Source organism: Neovison vison, chromosome 1 (assembly GCF_020171115.1).
Source record: "Neovison vison isolate M4711 chromosome 1, ASM_NN_V1, whole genome shotgun sequence".
In the NCBI taxonomy this organism is placed as follows: Eukaryota; Metazoa; Chordata; class Mammalia; order Carnivora; family Mustelidae; genus Neogale; species Neogale vison.
The window spans coordinates 97,792,256-97,810,147 of record NC_058091.1 but is presented as its reverse complement, the minus strand read 5'-3'; the positions used below and the strand labels follow the sequence as shown (position 1 = coordinate 97,810,147).

Here is a 17,892-nt window from a genome sequence, read left to right as displayed (position 1 = left end):
AGTTCAGTTACCCTCTATGTTCTAATTAAAAATGTTTTGAGTATTAATGTACATGTTTGAAAATACAAAAATAATTTCAGGGTCACTTTGGAGATGAAGAATCAAGTTGATTTTTTCATTCTTAAGTTCACCCACTATTTGTGTGGCTTTGGGTGACTATTGGGTAAAACATTAGTTTTATAGCCAACACAAAGACCATCAGGTTGTGGCAAGATTATTGGACTAAGCTATCAGAATAGTATATCTGATCAATTCACTATCTTTGGCAAGTACTAAACTATCTGAAACTCAGTTTTTTCATCAGGCAAAGGGAAATACTTTCCTGTATCTATCTTTTATAGCTGTCGTGAAGGGCAAATGATGGTAGGTAGAATGGTGGCAAAGTACATGGAATGGCAACTAAAATATGACTTCAGATGCTCACTCTGCCACTGAGTAGATAGGTGTCTATGGTTATTTAACGTCTCTGAGCATCAGCCTCTTCATTTGAAAAACATGTAATGCATACAATGTATCTGTTACTTAAAGAGATCTATATTTGCATATAATAGCAGGAGTTATAATTATTTGGGTATTAAAAGGTACAATACAAATGTAAAGTTTTCTCCTCCTTTTATCTTATTGTTGCAATTCAGACAATCTGATGAAATCCTGCACCAAACTTAGTTACTTTCTTGCCTCATGTTTAATTCATTCCTCTCTATGGAGGAAGTTTTGGGAAAACTATCATCTGTTTCTACCTTGCTTCTGTTTGTCTCTCTCCTTCTCATTCACTTTGTGCAATGAGATAGCTTATATGTTCATTTGTGGTACTAGGATTTTAGGAAGCTAAGAGCATCAACTTTTCTGAAAATGAAGGGAAAATGGAGTGTCTGAGAAAACGTAAGTTCATATCTGACACTTGAGAGACATATGGCAACCTAGATAGGCAGTACATCTTGGAAAGCATTTTTATTTGGAAAGCATTTTATATTTATTTCCTTACAGATTTTAAATATACACCTTTGGGGAGCTTCTGTGGCTCAGTCAGTTAAGCATCCAACTCTTGATTTCGGGGCTGGTCATAATCTCAGGGATATGAGATCAAGCCCTATGTTGGGATCACATGCTGGGCATGGAGCCTGCTTAAGGTTCTCTCTCTTCCTCTCCCTTTGCCCCTCCCTCTCCAATTCGGGCGCTCGCTCTCTCTCTCTCTCTCTCAAATAAATAAAATACTTTAAAAAAATAATAAAAATAAATAAATTTAAAAGGAGCTTAAAAAATATCAGATGTGGATTGGTGATGGAATTTGGGTAGAAATCTGGATAATGGACTATGCATAGAATTTGGATATGTGAACACGGAAAGCTCACATAATACATAAGAGGTATTTGTATAACAGATACAGTGGTGTTTGTCCTGACAGCAAGTTTTGTTAAGACTCCACTGTATATACCACTCCTCACCCCAGTAGACTGCTAATTTCACATAGCACTTTCCTACTGAGTCCTTATATGGTTTTGTAATCTTTCCTAAGACATTACTGTAGCAGCCACTACCACAGACAGGCACCAGCACTAGAAGTAAATTGTTTCTGCTATTTTGGTTAGCTAGGACAAAGAAGTTACTCTGAAGTCTGCACAGAGTACAAGGGGGGCAATTGGCAAAGGATCTCAAGGATCTCAAGTTGTAAGTTGAACCATGTACCCACAGGTTGATGTAAATGGAGAGCAGGATTTCTGGAACATAAAGTAACAAAAATGAACAGTCTCAAAAGCATTGAGATATAGGAATAAAAATGTTCACATTTTACAAGAGTGGTAAAAATCCTTGTATTTTTTCTTTACCTCGTTTCATATGAGAACAAGTATGCTCTCAATGAAATTAACAGTGGGAAATTTTTAAACAAATAAAAGGAAATACTTCTACACTTAGCATATAATCAGTCCATAGACTTTTCTGTTGGGGGAGGTCAGGGAGTCAAATGCTGAAGAGGAAAAGAAAAGAGAGGAAAATCTGGTTAATTTTATGACCAATAATAACATTGTAATTATGCCCTAAGATAAGAATAATGAGGTTGAAGCTTTGGGGCATAAAATGATCGTCTCAGAGGACAGGGAAGGAATTCTCCCACTCTTACCCCTAATAATTTGAATGGCATCAAAGAACTGGCCAGATGCATTATGGGTGTAGTTTTTCTCAGGAGGCAGCTCCTATTAACCTATAAAACCATTCTTGAAAGACCAGTGGCTAGTTTTATCTGGAAAATTCTCTATTACAGAAGAAATCAGCCTTGATTCCAAGCAAAAAGAATTTTGTAGTTGGTGGAATGATAAACTCCCCAATGGTGGATATGGTCTGATTTTGCTTTTGACCTAAAGTATGAATTTCTGTAAACATAATGCTCATATAACTAACTTATTGTATTTTACTGGATGCAAATTGGCCTTTGACACAGATCAGGTACAATTGGAAGCACATGAGCTATCCCTAAGGAATTATAAGTATGCACCTGCCCTTTGATTGTAGTTTCTGACTTTGTTGACATGCAGTATGCTGCTTGCGTTCTTGTATTCCAGATCTTAGTGAAACTGAATTTTTAGCTGTCTTTAAGGGCCCCCCAATTTGTTTTGAGCTGGACACTGAGCAGAGATCACCTAGAGGGCAAATTCATCTGTAGCCAGTTCTCAGTGAACTTCCGAGAGAGCAACACTTTCACTAAAGGGAGCCTCCATTTTTAATTTTTTTTTATTTGAGGGAGAGCACACAAGCATGGTAAGGGACAGAGAGAGAAGCAGACTTTCTGCTGAGTAGGGAGCCCAATGCGGGGCTTGATCACAGGACCCCAGGATCATGATCTGAGCCAAAGGCAGATGCTTAACCAACAGAGCACCCAGGTGTCCCTAAATGGAGCCTCTAGTTAAATGGTAGGTATAGTATAGGTTAGAAAGGGCATTCAGCCTTTCCTTTTGATACTGCTTCTAAACCAACTTGGACCATAGCCTTGTTTGTTCTTCATGTCTGTGTACTTACTCAATTTCATTTGCTGATATAAAACATAGATATTGTATGATAGAGTAACTAACTCCAGTTAGCAGATAACCCTCAAATCTCAATTGTTCAAAAAAAAGGACAACTCCCCCCCACCCCAATCTCAGCCTAAAGAAGACTGAGTGGCTTTTGTGGCAGCTGTGCTCCTGGTGGTGACTCAGGGATCTAGGCTGCTTCAGGTCTGCCTCTGCCATTTTGGGGTCCTCCATAACCAGCTGCAAGTCCAGTTTCCTTATCTGGAAAAAGGAGGTGATAAAAATGTACTTCTCAGCTTGGAATGATGACTCAGTAAAATGAGACACATTGAGTGACTCTTGTAGTACTTGGTGTAGAGGACACACAGAATTTTGATGTTTCTTCCCTCTGACTGTCTGAGGCACTGGGACCAGAGCAAAAGTTGCCAAGATGAGTAAGGCAGATATTTGTACTCAGATTGCTCAGGAGTTTCACTCTGAAAAAGAAGGCATATTTTTAAACTAGAAACTTGACTCTACATAAGTTCCAGGAAGGCAAGCATTGTGACTCTTCTTTTATTTTTAGCTACATATTTCTAGGGTCTAGATCACTATCAGGATAATGATAAGTGCTCAAAATATAGAGTTGAATCAGTGCTAAAAATGGCAGAACTATACAATGAAGAAGCTAGAAAATGATACTCATTTCCTGTTTTCTCTCATCACTCTCCCCTTCCCCCAGAATTTACAAAGATTCAAGAAGTTAAGTTAATACATAGAATGACTATGGATTTCCTGATTCTATACCAGACTTTATCCAAATTAAAGAGTTCATCTTGAAGTATCCCTACATAGCACATGTAAACATAGCACAAACTGTTAATAATTTTTAAATCTTATATATAGTTGAGTAGAACTAAAATTTTGCTCATCAGTTCTTTTTCTCATGTCAAATCTGTAGGTAATGTTTGGCCGGCATCTACAGATGTATTTTGCAGTACCTGTTCTTATAACACTACTTTGCCTCTAGTTCGTAGAGCCCTGGCCACAATTAAGCCATTTGTCTGGAAGTTTGGTGCCTGTTTTGCATCTCAGTAGTCTAGCTATGTTTTGTCCTCCAAGTTGAGTTTCAAAATATCTTTAAAACCCCTTCACCTTGCTGAATTGCATTGTACCAGTTTTTAAGGGGAGCCATTGAATTTGAAAGATGATGTGGAATTAGCATCCCTGGGATCCCCTGGCTCAATAACTTATTTGTAAAAATCTTAATAAATCATTTGTTCAAATGACTGAATGATGCCTGGTTAGCTTGATCATGCTTGCCATCCATGCTCCTTCCTGGCTTGCAGGTATTGGCCTCCATGAGCAGATTGCTTGGGTGACTGCCTCCTCCTTCAATTCTCTTTCCCTTGCTGTATTTCATAGACATTAGTGCAGTTAACTTTTATGCAATCTCTTTATAGGTAAATATCCATGTATATTGCTTTGTATCATATGATAAAGAAACTGAGGTGCATGGTGGTCTGTTGCCCATGGTCATTAGTAGTAGGAAGAAAATACATTGGAATTGCCATCTTCAAACTGTGTCCCTGTCCGTTAGATCACAGCACTAATCTTGAAAAGATACCCCTTGGCTTTTTCTTTAATGGCTCACCAGGAACACGATGCACTCATGATGTCCTCCATCACTTCCTCCTTCCAAAAATCGTATCAGTGGCAGACTGTCCAGTCAACTTGCCTTTCTGTGAGGCTGAAAGAGACGTGCTATTTTCTGCCAAAAAAATGGACCATTTTTTTTCTCCTCCAAAGGAGAAGATCTGGACATAGCAAAAGAGCAAGTAGAGACAGCTGTATGTGTTTTTTTAGAACTGCCAAAGCCCAAACATAAGAACTCATTCTGAAAGACTTCAGCATGTCTCTTCTGGGCTTGCAGAAATCTTTTACCTTAATTACTTCAGTAAACTTCTGTGCACAATATATTGAGGAAATGTCATCTTTACATGGCAAAAAAGGTAGGTTTGTAGAGATCTGTGAGACAAGTTCAGGTATTAGATGAAGCAAATATTGAGATAAACTGTGTGAATAAAATTTATGTTTAGAAAGGGCAAAATTCCAGTCCAAATATTGAATGAGAACTCAAACATTTCATGTCCTAATCCTGTATCTTGAGGAAAAGAAAAGGAAAGGAAAGAAAAGAAAAGGAAAGGAAAGAAAAGGAAACACAGATAGAAAGAAGAGAAAGAGAGGAAGGAAGGATGGAAGGAAGGAAGGAAGGAAGGAAAGGAAGAAAGGGAAGGGAAGAGAAGGGAAAGGGAAGGGAAGGGAAAGGAAAGGGAAGGGGAGGGAAGGGGAGGGAAAGGAAAGGAAAGGAAAGGAAAGGAAAGGAAAGGAAAGGAAAGGAAGGGAAGGGAAAGGAAAGGAAGGGAGGAAGGAAGGAGGGAGGGAGGAAGGGAATTAAAGTCCTTTTATGCTTTTTGTTCCCTTCCCTAAAGCAGGATATATTATGTATGTGTAGAGAAAGATACACAAAAGGAAAGATGCTGTATCCATCAGAGTAGGCTAGGTTAAGATGCCATAATGCAAAACTTGGAAATCTCAATACTGTAAAACAACAAAGGTCTGTTTCTTGCCTACTCTTCTTGTCTGTCTTTGGCAGGGACCCAGGCTGAGAGATAAGTCTCCATCTTGTACTTTGGTGCTCACAGCCTCAGAGACAAACTTTGAACTTTTAGAGCAGGTGTTGACATTTTCTATAGAGGGCCAGACAGTAAATATATCCAGCTTCAACTTCAAGTCCATAGAGTTTCTGTCTCAGTTACTCAACTCTGCTATTGCGATACCAAAGTGCAGTTTACAGTAGCGTATACTATGTAAACAAATGACTATGGGCTGTGTTTCAATAAAACTTTATTCACAGCAGCCAGTGGGCTGGATTTGGCCTATGGCTTATATTTTGTCAGCTCTTTCAATTAACTTTAATATCTTAAAAAAGACACTTGTTACCTCTGCTCAATAATTGATGACTAATGATTCTACTCAACCATAAGAGGATGGGGAAGTACAAGCCTTTCACTTCCTGAGATCACCTCAGCCTGTATAGGTATTCACACACGTACCCAGAAAATGATGTAGAAAGGCTTGACAGGTTATATCCATAGCTCCACAATGTTTGATGAAGCTACCGCTCTTTTACAATTTCTTTGCTCCCTCAGTTTTCTCTTTAACTCAACAAAACAGACTTTGCAAGGTCATGGTGTTCCTTTGTTATTTAAGAGGCACCAGGAGTGACCAGTCAAACAGAAAGGACACTGCTCAGCTGTGTTTATTCAGCCTTGATGGCCGTACAGGGTGTGAAGAGCTGGAGCTATCCATTGCATGAAATCTTCACATTCGCAACTCTGATGGTGAACTAGGATATGCATCCTAGGAGCAGACCCTGGGAAAGGATTGGGACATAGAGAGGGAGGGGTTTTGTCAGATGACATTCCTCATAGTGAAGGGCACAGTCATTTTCTCACAGACTGACTTTGGAGACATTTCCTAGATGTAGCATTAGAGCCTGTACACCAGGAACAATGACGAGATGGGGTTTTCAGTTTGTTTTACTATATATTGAGTCTCCCTTAAGCCTATTTTACCACGGGATGGTGTCACTTTCTGTATTTGGTTTTCGAGCAAAACCACCCTTCTAAATCACAGCCAACCCCATTTTTGCCCCCTCCTGGTTCTTTATTGTCTTATAAAGTCAAATGGTTCCTTAGTTTTGGTTGACACACTTCTTTCTATTTTTAGGAGCTGCTCTAAGAGCACAACTTAAAGAATCTGTTTAATTTCACACAATTCAATTCATTTACATTTCTGACTTTCTCTGTAGAAATAGTTGACTAGATATAGAAAAAAATGTATGTTTAACCACTTAAACTGTCAGTCAAATGTCTGTTAAAACAGACATTAGGAATTTATTGTATAAATAGTAGACTCAATAGATTGAAATATCTATTTATTAAAAGAAATTTTAAAGAGATAAAAACAGAGAGCAGAACATAGACTCTAAGATCTGTTAGTTGGGGATGGCTCTCGACTCCCCCAAATAGTGATACTTCTTTTGAATATGAGAAGATACTAGAGGCAATGGTTACTTGACCATGACAAAGAATATTACTTTCAAAAGAGTGAAAATAATCTTCATCTAAAAAAATATTTTCAAGGTCCAGATGATATTTTTATTGACGATGTACTATATCTTGTAAGTAATTGTAATTGACTTTGGTGAAAATGCTATTATGGTTTCCCCACACAGGTTTTAAATTTTATTTCCCAGATCAGCTGCTAATAGCAAGGCATCCTAGAGAAGAGCTCTAGTGTTTTCAAATAGGCTGTTATCCAAGTTTCTTTGTTCGGAATAATACTAATGACAACAGCAATACTTATTAAGTCCCAGCCACTTTGTGAGCCTTTTTTCCCTTTCTCCTTAGCCTCTGGCAAACATCATTCTATTCTCTGCTTTTATGAATTTGAGTCTTGTAAACACCTCTTTTAAATATTATCATGCAGTAATTATTTTTTTAGACTGACTTATTTTACTTAACATAATGTCCTCATTTATCATTTATATTCCTAAGCCCTTTAAAATACACTTAATTTTATAACAACCTTATGGCTTCGTACCATACCATTTTTCTTCCCACTTTGCACAAGTGGAAATTGAGGCACAGTGAAGATAAGTGGCTTGCCTAAAATCATACAGAGAGTAAGTATCAGAGCTAGGATTTAAACCTAGGCAGTTTGGACCAGAGTCCATAGGAACAACCATGGACCTATAACATCTTTCTTTCACAGCTAGAATAATGGAGTTGTTACTGAGATTCCCGTAGAGGAGCAGAAAAAAGGTAAGGACTTATAAACAACTAATCCATGTAACTGAGCAAAATCTATGCTTTTTTGGTGCTTATCTAAATTGACCACAGACTGCCCCAATACAGACAACAGCACTTATGTTCTGGGGGTGTGGAGATAAGGAAAGATGCTAACTACCTTTCTTTCAGCAACTGTCTGATGTAGAAAGTTTCCTTTCTCGAATAAAGGAAACATGAAAGAGAAGGAAGCCCTCATAAGCTTCAGTTTGCCGTCCCCAGTCCCCAAGTAATCAATGGGGTGGGTCATTATTGTCACCAACCTCCTCCTTTCCCCCAAATTGCCTTCCTTGGCCTTTCTGCCACAAGTTCCTTTGGAAACTCTTTGCCCTACCTGAGTTTCCCTACATGACATTCTTGCCCTGCGAAGAAGATGAATATAAAATATCAGGCAAAGGTTTTGTATTCCCAGCCCAGATCTTTATCTCAGAATAAAAGAGGGAAATTTATCTCTTGTGAGTCATGGGCATTGAGGAGCTGGGAACATTTCACTGGCAGGGAGAGTTGGCAAAAACAGTCCTAGTGGATTTCAAGTTTATTTGACTAATTCTTTCACCACTTGTCAAACGAAACTACTTTTGTTTAGGTAACAAAACAAGCTGTTTCCTCTGCCATTTCTCCAGTGAGTAGTATAGGCACTTGTGGCGAACACACATTACTGCTAACTGTTATGATGTTTGCTGTCAAATTCATTTATTTATACAACTGCTGTAAAAAGCCCGAGGCCCATAAGCAGCCATGAAAGATTTCAGAGTCATGGTGTGGGGTCATGAGAGGGAAAAAAAAAAGTCTCCACTGGTTATGAGAAAGGAACTGACACAGGAAATGGTCACATATGGCGCAGATTTATTGTGTCCGGGGCTTCCCATTCAAATCTCATTACGACCACAGCTCAGAGCTGGGCATGGCCTAGTCACATTCATTTTAGTTCTGGCATCCAACAGAATTACTGCTGCAGCTTCCAACTGAGGGCTGGAGAGGTGATAAGTTTATCATTCTGGGGAAGGAGCATGCTCAGATTGTATTTGTAAAGAAGGCTGTTGGCTGCCCTGCCTTTAATCTAACCCAGGAACTTCACCGTAGTCAAAGATGGAAGACAACGTTTGCTAGCAAAAAGGAAATAGGAAGGTGGAGAGAAAGGGGGAGTGGGGTGGAGAGTATTACCAAAGGAATGAGGGGGAATGTTGAGATTAGATGAAAGGGTTGAAACCATCTTGAATTTTGGAAGTTTATATTGATTTCTTGATTGTGGAAAAAATATACATCCTGCTTATAGACGTGTGTGTGTGTGTGTGTGTGTGTGTGTGTTTCTTTCTTGCACATATTTTCTAAAATCATAGACAGGATGTCTACATTGTAGCATTTTCTTCACCTGTAACTTGTCTCTTTTAACACTGTTAATTATGAATGCTTGCAACACTTAACAGGTGCTGTTTCAGACTACAAGGTAAATGTTATTGATTTGAGAGGACGATGGTGCCAAAAAGGCAAAAGAAGAGTGCAAAGTATCTTAAAAACTACTCCTTTTTTGATTATGGCTAATGTAGCAACTTATATTTATTAGCACAAGTTTGTTCCCGATTCTGTACATACGTCACTTCATGTAACTCTGTCCATCAGCTTTTCAATCCCTTTTACAAATGAGTTAACTGGATCAGAGAGAGAGGATAAATAATTTGCCCATGGTTTTGCAGGTAGAAAGTGCAATGCAAATCTCTCTGGCTAGAAAACCTGATCTCTTACCCGCCAAGCTGTACTTCCTGAACTTGCATTTGCTTTGGCTGCTTTCAATGTAGTAGTCAGAGAATAAAAGTCATAATTGAGACCATACCCATTGGTGTTCACAGGGAAAACCATAATCAACAAAATAATAGAAACATAAAAACATTTTCTAAGCTACTTCTTTTAAGAAAAATATAGATGATATTTCAACATAGTAAAAGAATACAAACATAGTCTTCTGGCATTTGTTTGAATAGACTTTTTCCATAAAAATATGTGTTTTTTTATTTGAATAAAACAAAAATAGTTTGATTCAGAAGAAGGGTCTATATGATACGTATCTGATGCTCTTCCCTCAACTTCATTGTTATTTTATCACTTTCCTCTCCCGATCATTTTTTCCCCTCAAAGTTAACACTTCTCTAAAAAGGAAACAAATATTTGGAAATACTCATCAAGAGAACTTAGTCAAGACAGAAAGACCTTCCACAGAAGGCCTTCCAGGCATCCTGCTTCATGTGATGGTTGGTTTTATATAGTGTTCCATTTCTCTCAGATTGGGTTGGAAATGTATTCCTGTCCAAAATAGACCCAAGTTCAAGAACTTTGGTGAGATTTCTCATGAAATTGTAGCAAATCCTATAATCTAGAGCCCCTGAAGTCCATGCTTTCAGAAGTGTGTACTTCTCATCTTGCCGCTTTCTGCTCTTGCGTGGTATCTTGGGTTCTATACCACTGTCTCCACACTTGGGACTTCTCTTTTCCACCCCCTCATGACTCCCATGCACTGGAAGCCACTGCACCCTGCCAATCACCAGCTGTAAGAGTGCGGTCTTTTTCAGTAAGAATGATGCCAGAAGAGACTATGCTCCTAAACACCACTGTTCAATGAATTATGAAAGTCAAGCTGGAAATACCTTAATTTTGAAGCTCCCAGGGCTGAACTTTGAATACATTAATTTTTCAATTTAATGAACTTTTCAATTTCCCAAATTACATTATCTTGTAATGCCATCTGTGTATGTGAGTGTATGTATAAGCCTATCTATCTTATCTCTTTTATAATGACTAGTACTATCATATTGTGATCTCTCAGCAGAATTTACAGACCTCTAGACAAGTTAGACAAGTTAGCAAAACTGTGTTTTTTGTCATCCACACTGAACCTATGCCACCTAAGAACATCCTTCTCAAGTCACCTTACAGATATAACACACAACCATTATTTTTGAAGTTTACAAAAAAGACCTCTTAGCTAGAATTCCTCAGTCTAAGAAAGTGGACAGTTTTTGTCTATTATTTCTAGTATGGCCAAGAAGTTTTCTTTAATATTTCTTTCCAAGATTTCAGTTACTCTCTTTGTATATTTAGGAACACAGCTTTGAGATTTTGGAGTCTCACTCTTCATAGCCTGAGGGTCTACAACAACATCTATAAATGGGGATAAATTCAACCTGTCTACATTTTATTTGATCTGTGGCCATTTATATTTGTTAAATTAGAAATAATGAGGTGTAAATGTTGTTTGACAGAAAAGAATTGTAAATGATTTCCTTTCATTTTGTGAAAATAAGAGAATGATTATATATTTTGTTTTTGTCAAAATCTCCTATGCTTTACTGTACCATGAATTGGGAAATCTATCACAAAATGGCTAAAAAAATTATTGAGGGAAATGGTGATGTTAACCTCAAGGAAAAAAAATCATTAATGTTGATGTATTTCATTCAATTTTAAACATATAAATTTTTCCCTTTTGTTGAAAGGGGAAGATGGAAGGATTCTGTGTGCCTTTGAGTCAAAACATTTATTTTAAAAATACCTTTTTTCCTTCCTCCTGACCCATTTTTCTAAATAAAGGATAGAAGTTGGTTCTTTTTTTCCTTTTTCTTTTAATTTTTTTTTCCAAGCAAAGACGACCCCTTTGGCATATTTTCTTTTCAAATGTGAAATGAGGTGGAAAATCCTCATTTCACGACAGGAAGGACAAATATTGACACAAAGTTAATATTTGTTAGAACCCTGGAAGCAACCTGAGTATACATATACACACTCACACGCATACACACCTTCTCCTTTTTCTCCTCCTTCACCAGACATACCTAATTCACTTCCTTTCTTAGCTTTTAGGTCTGCGGTTTCCGGTCAAGGGAAAGGTGGATGGAGCATATTGTATGTCTGGGATATTCTAGGATGTTAAAGTATACACAAAGCAAATGTTCATGTGCACACATGCACACACAAATACAACCTGCTTAATCTAATTTCCCCCACTTAGAGAAGAGCTTCTGGACTTTATCACTGTGCTTGTCCATCTTGAATGCAATAGCATATGCCAAGCCAATACTTACTGGTCACTCAGCATTTATTAAGTCCTGTCCACTCTTGCCTGTTTGAGAGGAATGCCCTGGGGTGACTGGGCGGCCGGTCCTGACAGGCTGTGTCACTTATCTCTTCACATTGATTATGAAAGTCAGCTGTGGCCAGACCTTGCTTTTTTCCCCCTTCTCTTCTCAGCCCCTCTTACAAGCACCCCTGCCTGGATTTTCATGAGGAAATAATCAGATTAGGCCTTTCACGGTGAGTTCATATGGAGTTCTCTTTCTCCAGTGTGCTACTAACTGAATAAACGTGTTTAGTGGTAAATTGTAAATGACATTATGATTACCAAAGCCAGCATGGGTTTCATTTAAAAGTGATCAGAATTGCAGACCACAAAAATTGTGACTGGCAGATAAGGCCTTTTGGAGAAGTGGGAAAAAGAAAAGACAGAAACAAGTGAGAAAGATAATCATTACTCAAAACTAAATCTTCCCCAACTGAGAGAAGCAAGAGGGAAAGAAATCCACAGGAAGAAAAGATGGAACACTGTTTCGAAAGGAAGCTAGACTGTCACCATGGGCTTCTGCCAGCTGTGGCCAGGACAGTCGATGATGACGTCTGCTGGCCATGTTCACACTCCTCTCTTAAGTAGTGTGTGTCCTCTCGCACAACTAAGAACCACGTTATTTAGCTGCTCTGGAACCCTCTTGCATTGCCTACATGTGCTTTATTTTTGCCTCCCATCAAAATGAAAATGCTAGAACTGATTACTCTGGAGATGACATAGGAGAGTGGATGGAAAGATAATGATAAACCACCCTGTCTCTTAGTCACTGTTAAGTGCTGGAGAAATAAAAATAATATTTCTTATTTATGAATACTAAGACTCTAAGTTTTGCTATAAAATGGAATAATCAATGTTACTTGCTGATAATCTTTAGATTGGTGCCTTTATTAATCGTGTAGCTATGTGTTTAGACTTCTGGGAGAGGATGCTAAAATATTAAGAAGGCCAAGTGATATAAAAAAGCAAGCAGACTCTTACCAAATGTATGATTTGACAAATAACTGCAAATAACCCAAAACCCCTCCCTGAGTTGCTTTTGCTGGACTTTGTAGGGAGAACTCCTGAGGACCATGGCACTTCTCTGCCGGTATTACCCATTGTAGCTGACTACAACTCAAAGTGAAGTTATTTGGATTATGTTGCTTTTTGCTTCCCCCCTTTCCTCATTACTAAGTAATTGTGTGAGTTGAAATTGTGAGTCAGTTTTCTACCTATGAAGTAGGGATAATTAAACTTGCCATGAAGAAGTTTTAAGTAAAGGAGGTTAGGGAAGGGGGAAGGATGGAAGGGAGGAAAAAAGAAGGAAGGAAAGAAATAAGGAAAGAAGAACCACCAATCTGATGGCTTGAGGACATCTTCCTCTGATTTCTAGTCCTTATCCCATACTGTCCCCCTTCCAGTTACCACTTCCATTAGTCTGTGGATTTGTTGTCAGATATTTCTATACCTGAAGCTCTCCTAAGCAACTATTTTATATTGGTTGCAACAACCGTGAATGGTCACCATCTGTCCACCTAAGACCAATGTAAGCAGTAACCACAGCCATGCCCCCCACAATAAGCTGTGAAATCCATAGGATGCCTCTGATAGTGTCCAACTTCTATACCATATTAGAGAGTATAAGGGTATAGCATATTTTGGTTACCGTCACTGCTTCCTGAAATCACCACCGCAAGTCCACCATCTACATCTCCAGAATATGCATCTCTTGTCTGGTTATTCATGGGTTCACTCAAGCTTTGACACTCTTTCCCCAAATCTTGCTCCTGATTCTGTGTGGAACTCTTAAATTAGAATCAGGAAACTACTGTCTATTTTCATAGAGTGTTCTGGAACACTTTTACCTCAAGCCTATCTATTGTCACACCTTCAAACCTTCTTCTTCATCTTCAGTTCTTCTCCATTTCAATGTTATTCACATGCTCTATGTCATATCTATTAAGGAAAAGCTACTGCTTCTCTGAGGCTGGTGACATTAGACTCATGACCTGCTCTCTCTACTTGATGTGTTTTATGTTGACATAGTAAGCACTGCTTTTCATCCCCTGAAAGACACTGAAACTATTTCACAGTTTCCTTCTCCGTTCTAACTCTGCCATCATTTTTTCCAAGTAACTTTTCCTTAAAAAGGTGGTGCTTTCCTTAACAGATATGACATAGAGCATGTGAATCACATCACCACCAACTTTCAAAATCACAAACTCAAGTATCCTACTCAAAGACCAAGGTTCATGTCTTTCCAGCTCACTTAGTTAAGGGTCCTTTCCATCATTTCCTCCTTATGCAGCTGAGATATGCTATGCTTCATTACAATTGGCTCTTTGAAAATATCTTTAGTAGCTATGACACTCTGCCCTTTTGTCCCAGTCATAGACAAAAACCTAAGGTTCAATGAACCCAGCCATTTTGTCTTCTGTCTTCCCATGACATCTTACTATAGCCAAGACATCTATTCATCCTCTCACTGCAACCCAGGCTGACTTACTGTGAAGGTGATGGAGTTGAGGTTCTTGCTTACACAGGCCACTTCCAAGATTCCAGAAGAAATGCCAGCAGTGTGTTTGCATGGCCCTATGTTTTTGTAAAATTTGCAAATTGGAGACACTTTAACCAAAATTTAAGATAACAACCCTCTTCTTGCTCTAAATTCTCCTTCATCATAAGTGCTGTGGGGATGGGTGGCAATGGACACAGCATTTTAAAGATCTGGCTAAGGGGGAGTTGAGCTGGACATGCATTTGATATGAGTTTAAGAGGGTGTGGTTTTTGTGGTACAAGATCACTTCTAATGAAAGTTCCTACTAGCCATTTATGTCATCTCACCCATGCTGTGACACACAGGAGCCAGACACTAGGTCTCACATGTTGTGAATGTATCTTAGGGCATGCAAAGGTAATAAGAAGTAGAGAAGTAGGTTTTTGGTTGACTTTTCCACAGAAGTTACTCTATAAAATTTATTCAAATATTACAGCTCATACATGAGGAAGACTTTGTAAGAAATTTCCCACATTTGACAGTCCTGAACATTTATATGTTACCAATCACAAGTTGTGAAGCTAAAAGGAACTTTTCTAAACTACCAGTGTTAGAAAATAAATGTCAGTCATCCAGGTTAAAGGCAAGACTGAATCACCTTTCCATCCCCCCCTGTAGAAAATATTACAACATTGTTGTCATATAAAAAAGCAACACAAAAGCATACAAGAAGAAATTTTTTAAAAAAGCATACAGTGGTATGTTGGGTACCTAATTCACAGTATTAATTTTCCATAGATTTTATCATGTTTATGGTATTTATAAGGTTTACATTTATAACTGTGTTGTGACTTTTTTCTCATTTTAACTAATAGTTACTCATTTTGAATTCACAGGTTTATATTTACTTTTACAGAATGGTTCCCCAAGGTTGTATAAGCACTAAAATCTGAGAGACTGGGTTCACTCCCCTTGCACAATGACAGTTTCCCACCATTTCATCAATCTGCAAACATTCCACCCATCATCTCTCCCTACATTCCAGCCGCCAGCATATATCCTCACGCCTGACTTCCAGTGGATGACCTTGTTTTGCCTCACATGTCCCAGCAGATGACTGAAGGCACCTTGACCTACCTGCACACTTTCTGTCCTTCCTACTCCAGGAGACATGGAGTCTTTTGAACCATCATAGTCCACCCATTTGTGAAAGCTCTGGACTTCATTCTCCCTTAGCCCCTCACGGAGTTTACTCTGTCCTTCACCCATTTCCCGCAATACCAGTCTCTCCCTTTTTATGGATTCTCTCTTACCTGCAGAATTTTAGCTATTGTCTAAATGTAACGATCTGACTTTGGTTTCCTATTACACATTATAAGATTCTGAATTATCATAGTTATGCTCTAGCTGCTTTTCATGATCTCATCTTGAGTGCCAGACCAAAGTACTTCAATAAAATTAGGTATTAATTATTTTAAAAGAACCTACTTTTCAGCTCACGTAGGGCACTTCCTTTATATGGACTCTGAAAAACAATCTGAGGGGTTTGAAGTGGCGGGGGGGTGGGAGGTTGGGGTACCAGGTGGTGGGTATTATAGAGGGCACGGCTTGCATGGAGCACTGGGTGTGGTGAAAAAAATAATGAATACTGTTTTTCTGAAAATAAATAAATTGGGAAAAAAAGGCAGAGAAAAAAAAAGAATTCTTATTGTCAAAATTCTAAAGTAGAAATTCATGCTAGAAGTAAACCTGTTCAGTCAGAGATGACTGTATATTGCTTTAGTGGAATTATTTTGGTCTTGGTTTTGTGTGTTTTAACTTCCTTTATAAAGAAGAATTTTCTAGTTAACTATAATAACGTGTACACCATGTAAATAATTTCTTTTCCCAGTGGGTTACTTGTATGCAGTTTTATCTCCTTTTTTTTTTTGTTGTTAAAGATTTTATTTATTTATTTGACAGAGAGAGAGAGAGAGAGAGAGAGATCACAAGTAGGCAGAGAGGCAGGCAGAGAGAGAGGAGGAAGCAGGCTCCCTGCTGAGCAGGAAGCCCGATGTGAAGCCCGATGTGGGGCTCGATCCCAGGAACCTGAGACCATGACCCGAGCCGAAGGCAGAGGCTCAACCCACTGAGCCACACAAGTGCCCTGCAGTTTTATTTCCTTTACAAAGAGGTGGGAACAATCACATCCTAATCATCATTCTCACACTACTGTCAAAGACACCTCAGCTCTGACTTCTGAGACATGTGGGCCAGAAAAACACACATAAGCTGGACAGTCTGAAGATATAATTAATAGTTATTTATTACAGGTTTTTTATGGTGTTATTCCTAAGAGAGCAAGAATTGTAGGGTATATGATTTTGGAGAAAAAAGTGTTTTGTTTGTTTTATATTTTGTCAAAAAGACCTGAAACAAAGAAGTAATTTAAATATTCTTTATACTTACGTTGGATCAAATGGGTATGTCTTCCATTTTATGGGGATTTGGGAAGGAAGGCATGGGGATAATATTTTATAATAACCAATGTTTTATGAAACTTTTTTTTTTTTTTACTTAACTTAGGAGATACTAATTATTGACTTCATGAAGGTCAGAGTGGTAAGTCTTCAAACAAATGTCTCAGACATCAGAAAACATGTGTTCCTTTTTTATTATAAGACTTTATTTATTCATTTAAGAGAGAGAGACAGAGAGAGCTCACATGCAGGGGGGAAGGCAGAGGGAGAGGGAGAAAGAGAAGCAGACTCCCTGTTGAGCCAGCCAGGAGCCCTATGCAGGGCTTGATCCCAGGACCTGGAGATTGTGACCTAAGTGGAAAACAGAGACTTAACCATTTGAGCCACCCAGGTGCCCAGCATATGTTCCTTTTATAGTAAAATGTTCACACACAGAGCTTCAAAACACAAAAAAGGAATACATTAGGAATAGAAACAATGTGTGAAATGGACATTGCACTAGCTACACCAAATAAGAAAGGTTATTTAGTTTAAATAAGTAAATAATTTCTGCATGTTTAAATAGCTGTATGTGTCTGGCATTTTATCTTTATCACATCACAGTGCTTAATAATAACAAAAAGACAACTCACTCCTAACAGTGAAGAGAAAAGTGACATAGTAACAAAATCTCCTTTCTGTTAACAGGTTAAGCATGCAGAAGGCATTCAGTAAATGTTTTTTGAACTTCTTCCTGGTTTTTAGGATTCATAATCTAACTCATACAAAATTAGGACCAGTTATGAAGATTTGACAATGACTTCTACTCTATCACCTTGTTTCTTCTTGTCATGGACGTGAGTCCTGGACCCTCCAGGGTATACTTGTGGTTTGCAACACAGGCATTCCACACAGGTTGTGCTTTCTTGAACTTGCTCATTCACCATTTCTCCGACCCTTTCTTATACAA

The 17,892-nt window shown here is 38.4% G+C and overlaps 1 protein-coding gene across 11 annotated transcripts in view; it reads left to right on the top strand.

Annotated features, from left to right (window-relative positions):
• Positions 1 to 17,892, top strand: part of PKHD1 (PKHD1 ciliary IPT domain containing fibrocystin/polyductin) — a 475,771-nt gene that overhangs the window by 403,699 nt on the left and 54,180 nt on the right. The window contains exon 63 of one of the 11 annotated variants that reach the window (XM_044252713.1): positions 17,050 to 17,085. The exons of 9 other annotated variants lie outside the window; for them this stretch is intronic. In XM_044252713.1, coding sequence (XP_044108648.1) covers positions 17,050 to 17,066 — 17 coding nt within the window. In that variant the 3' untranslated portion in view covers positions 17,067 to 17,085. Of the gene's footprint in view, positions 1 to 7,823; positions 7,872 to 17,049; positions 17,086 to 17,892 lie in introns of those variants that run through there. One more of the 11 variants, XM_044252703.1, reaches the window with a different exon arrangement.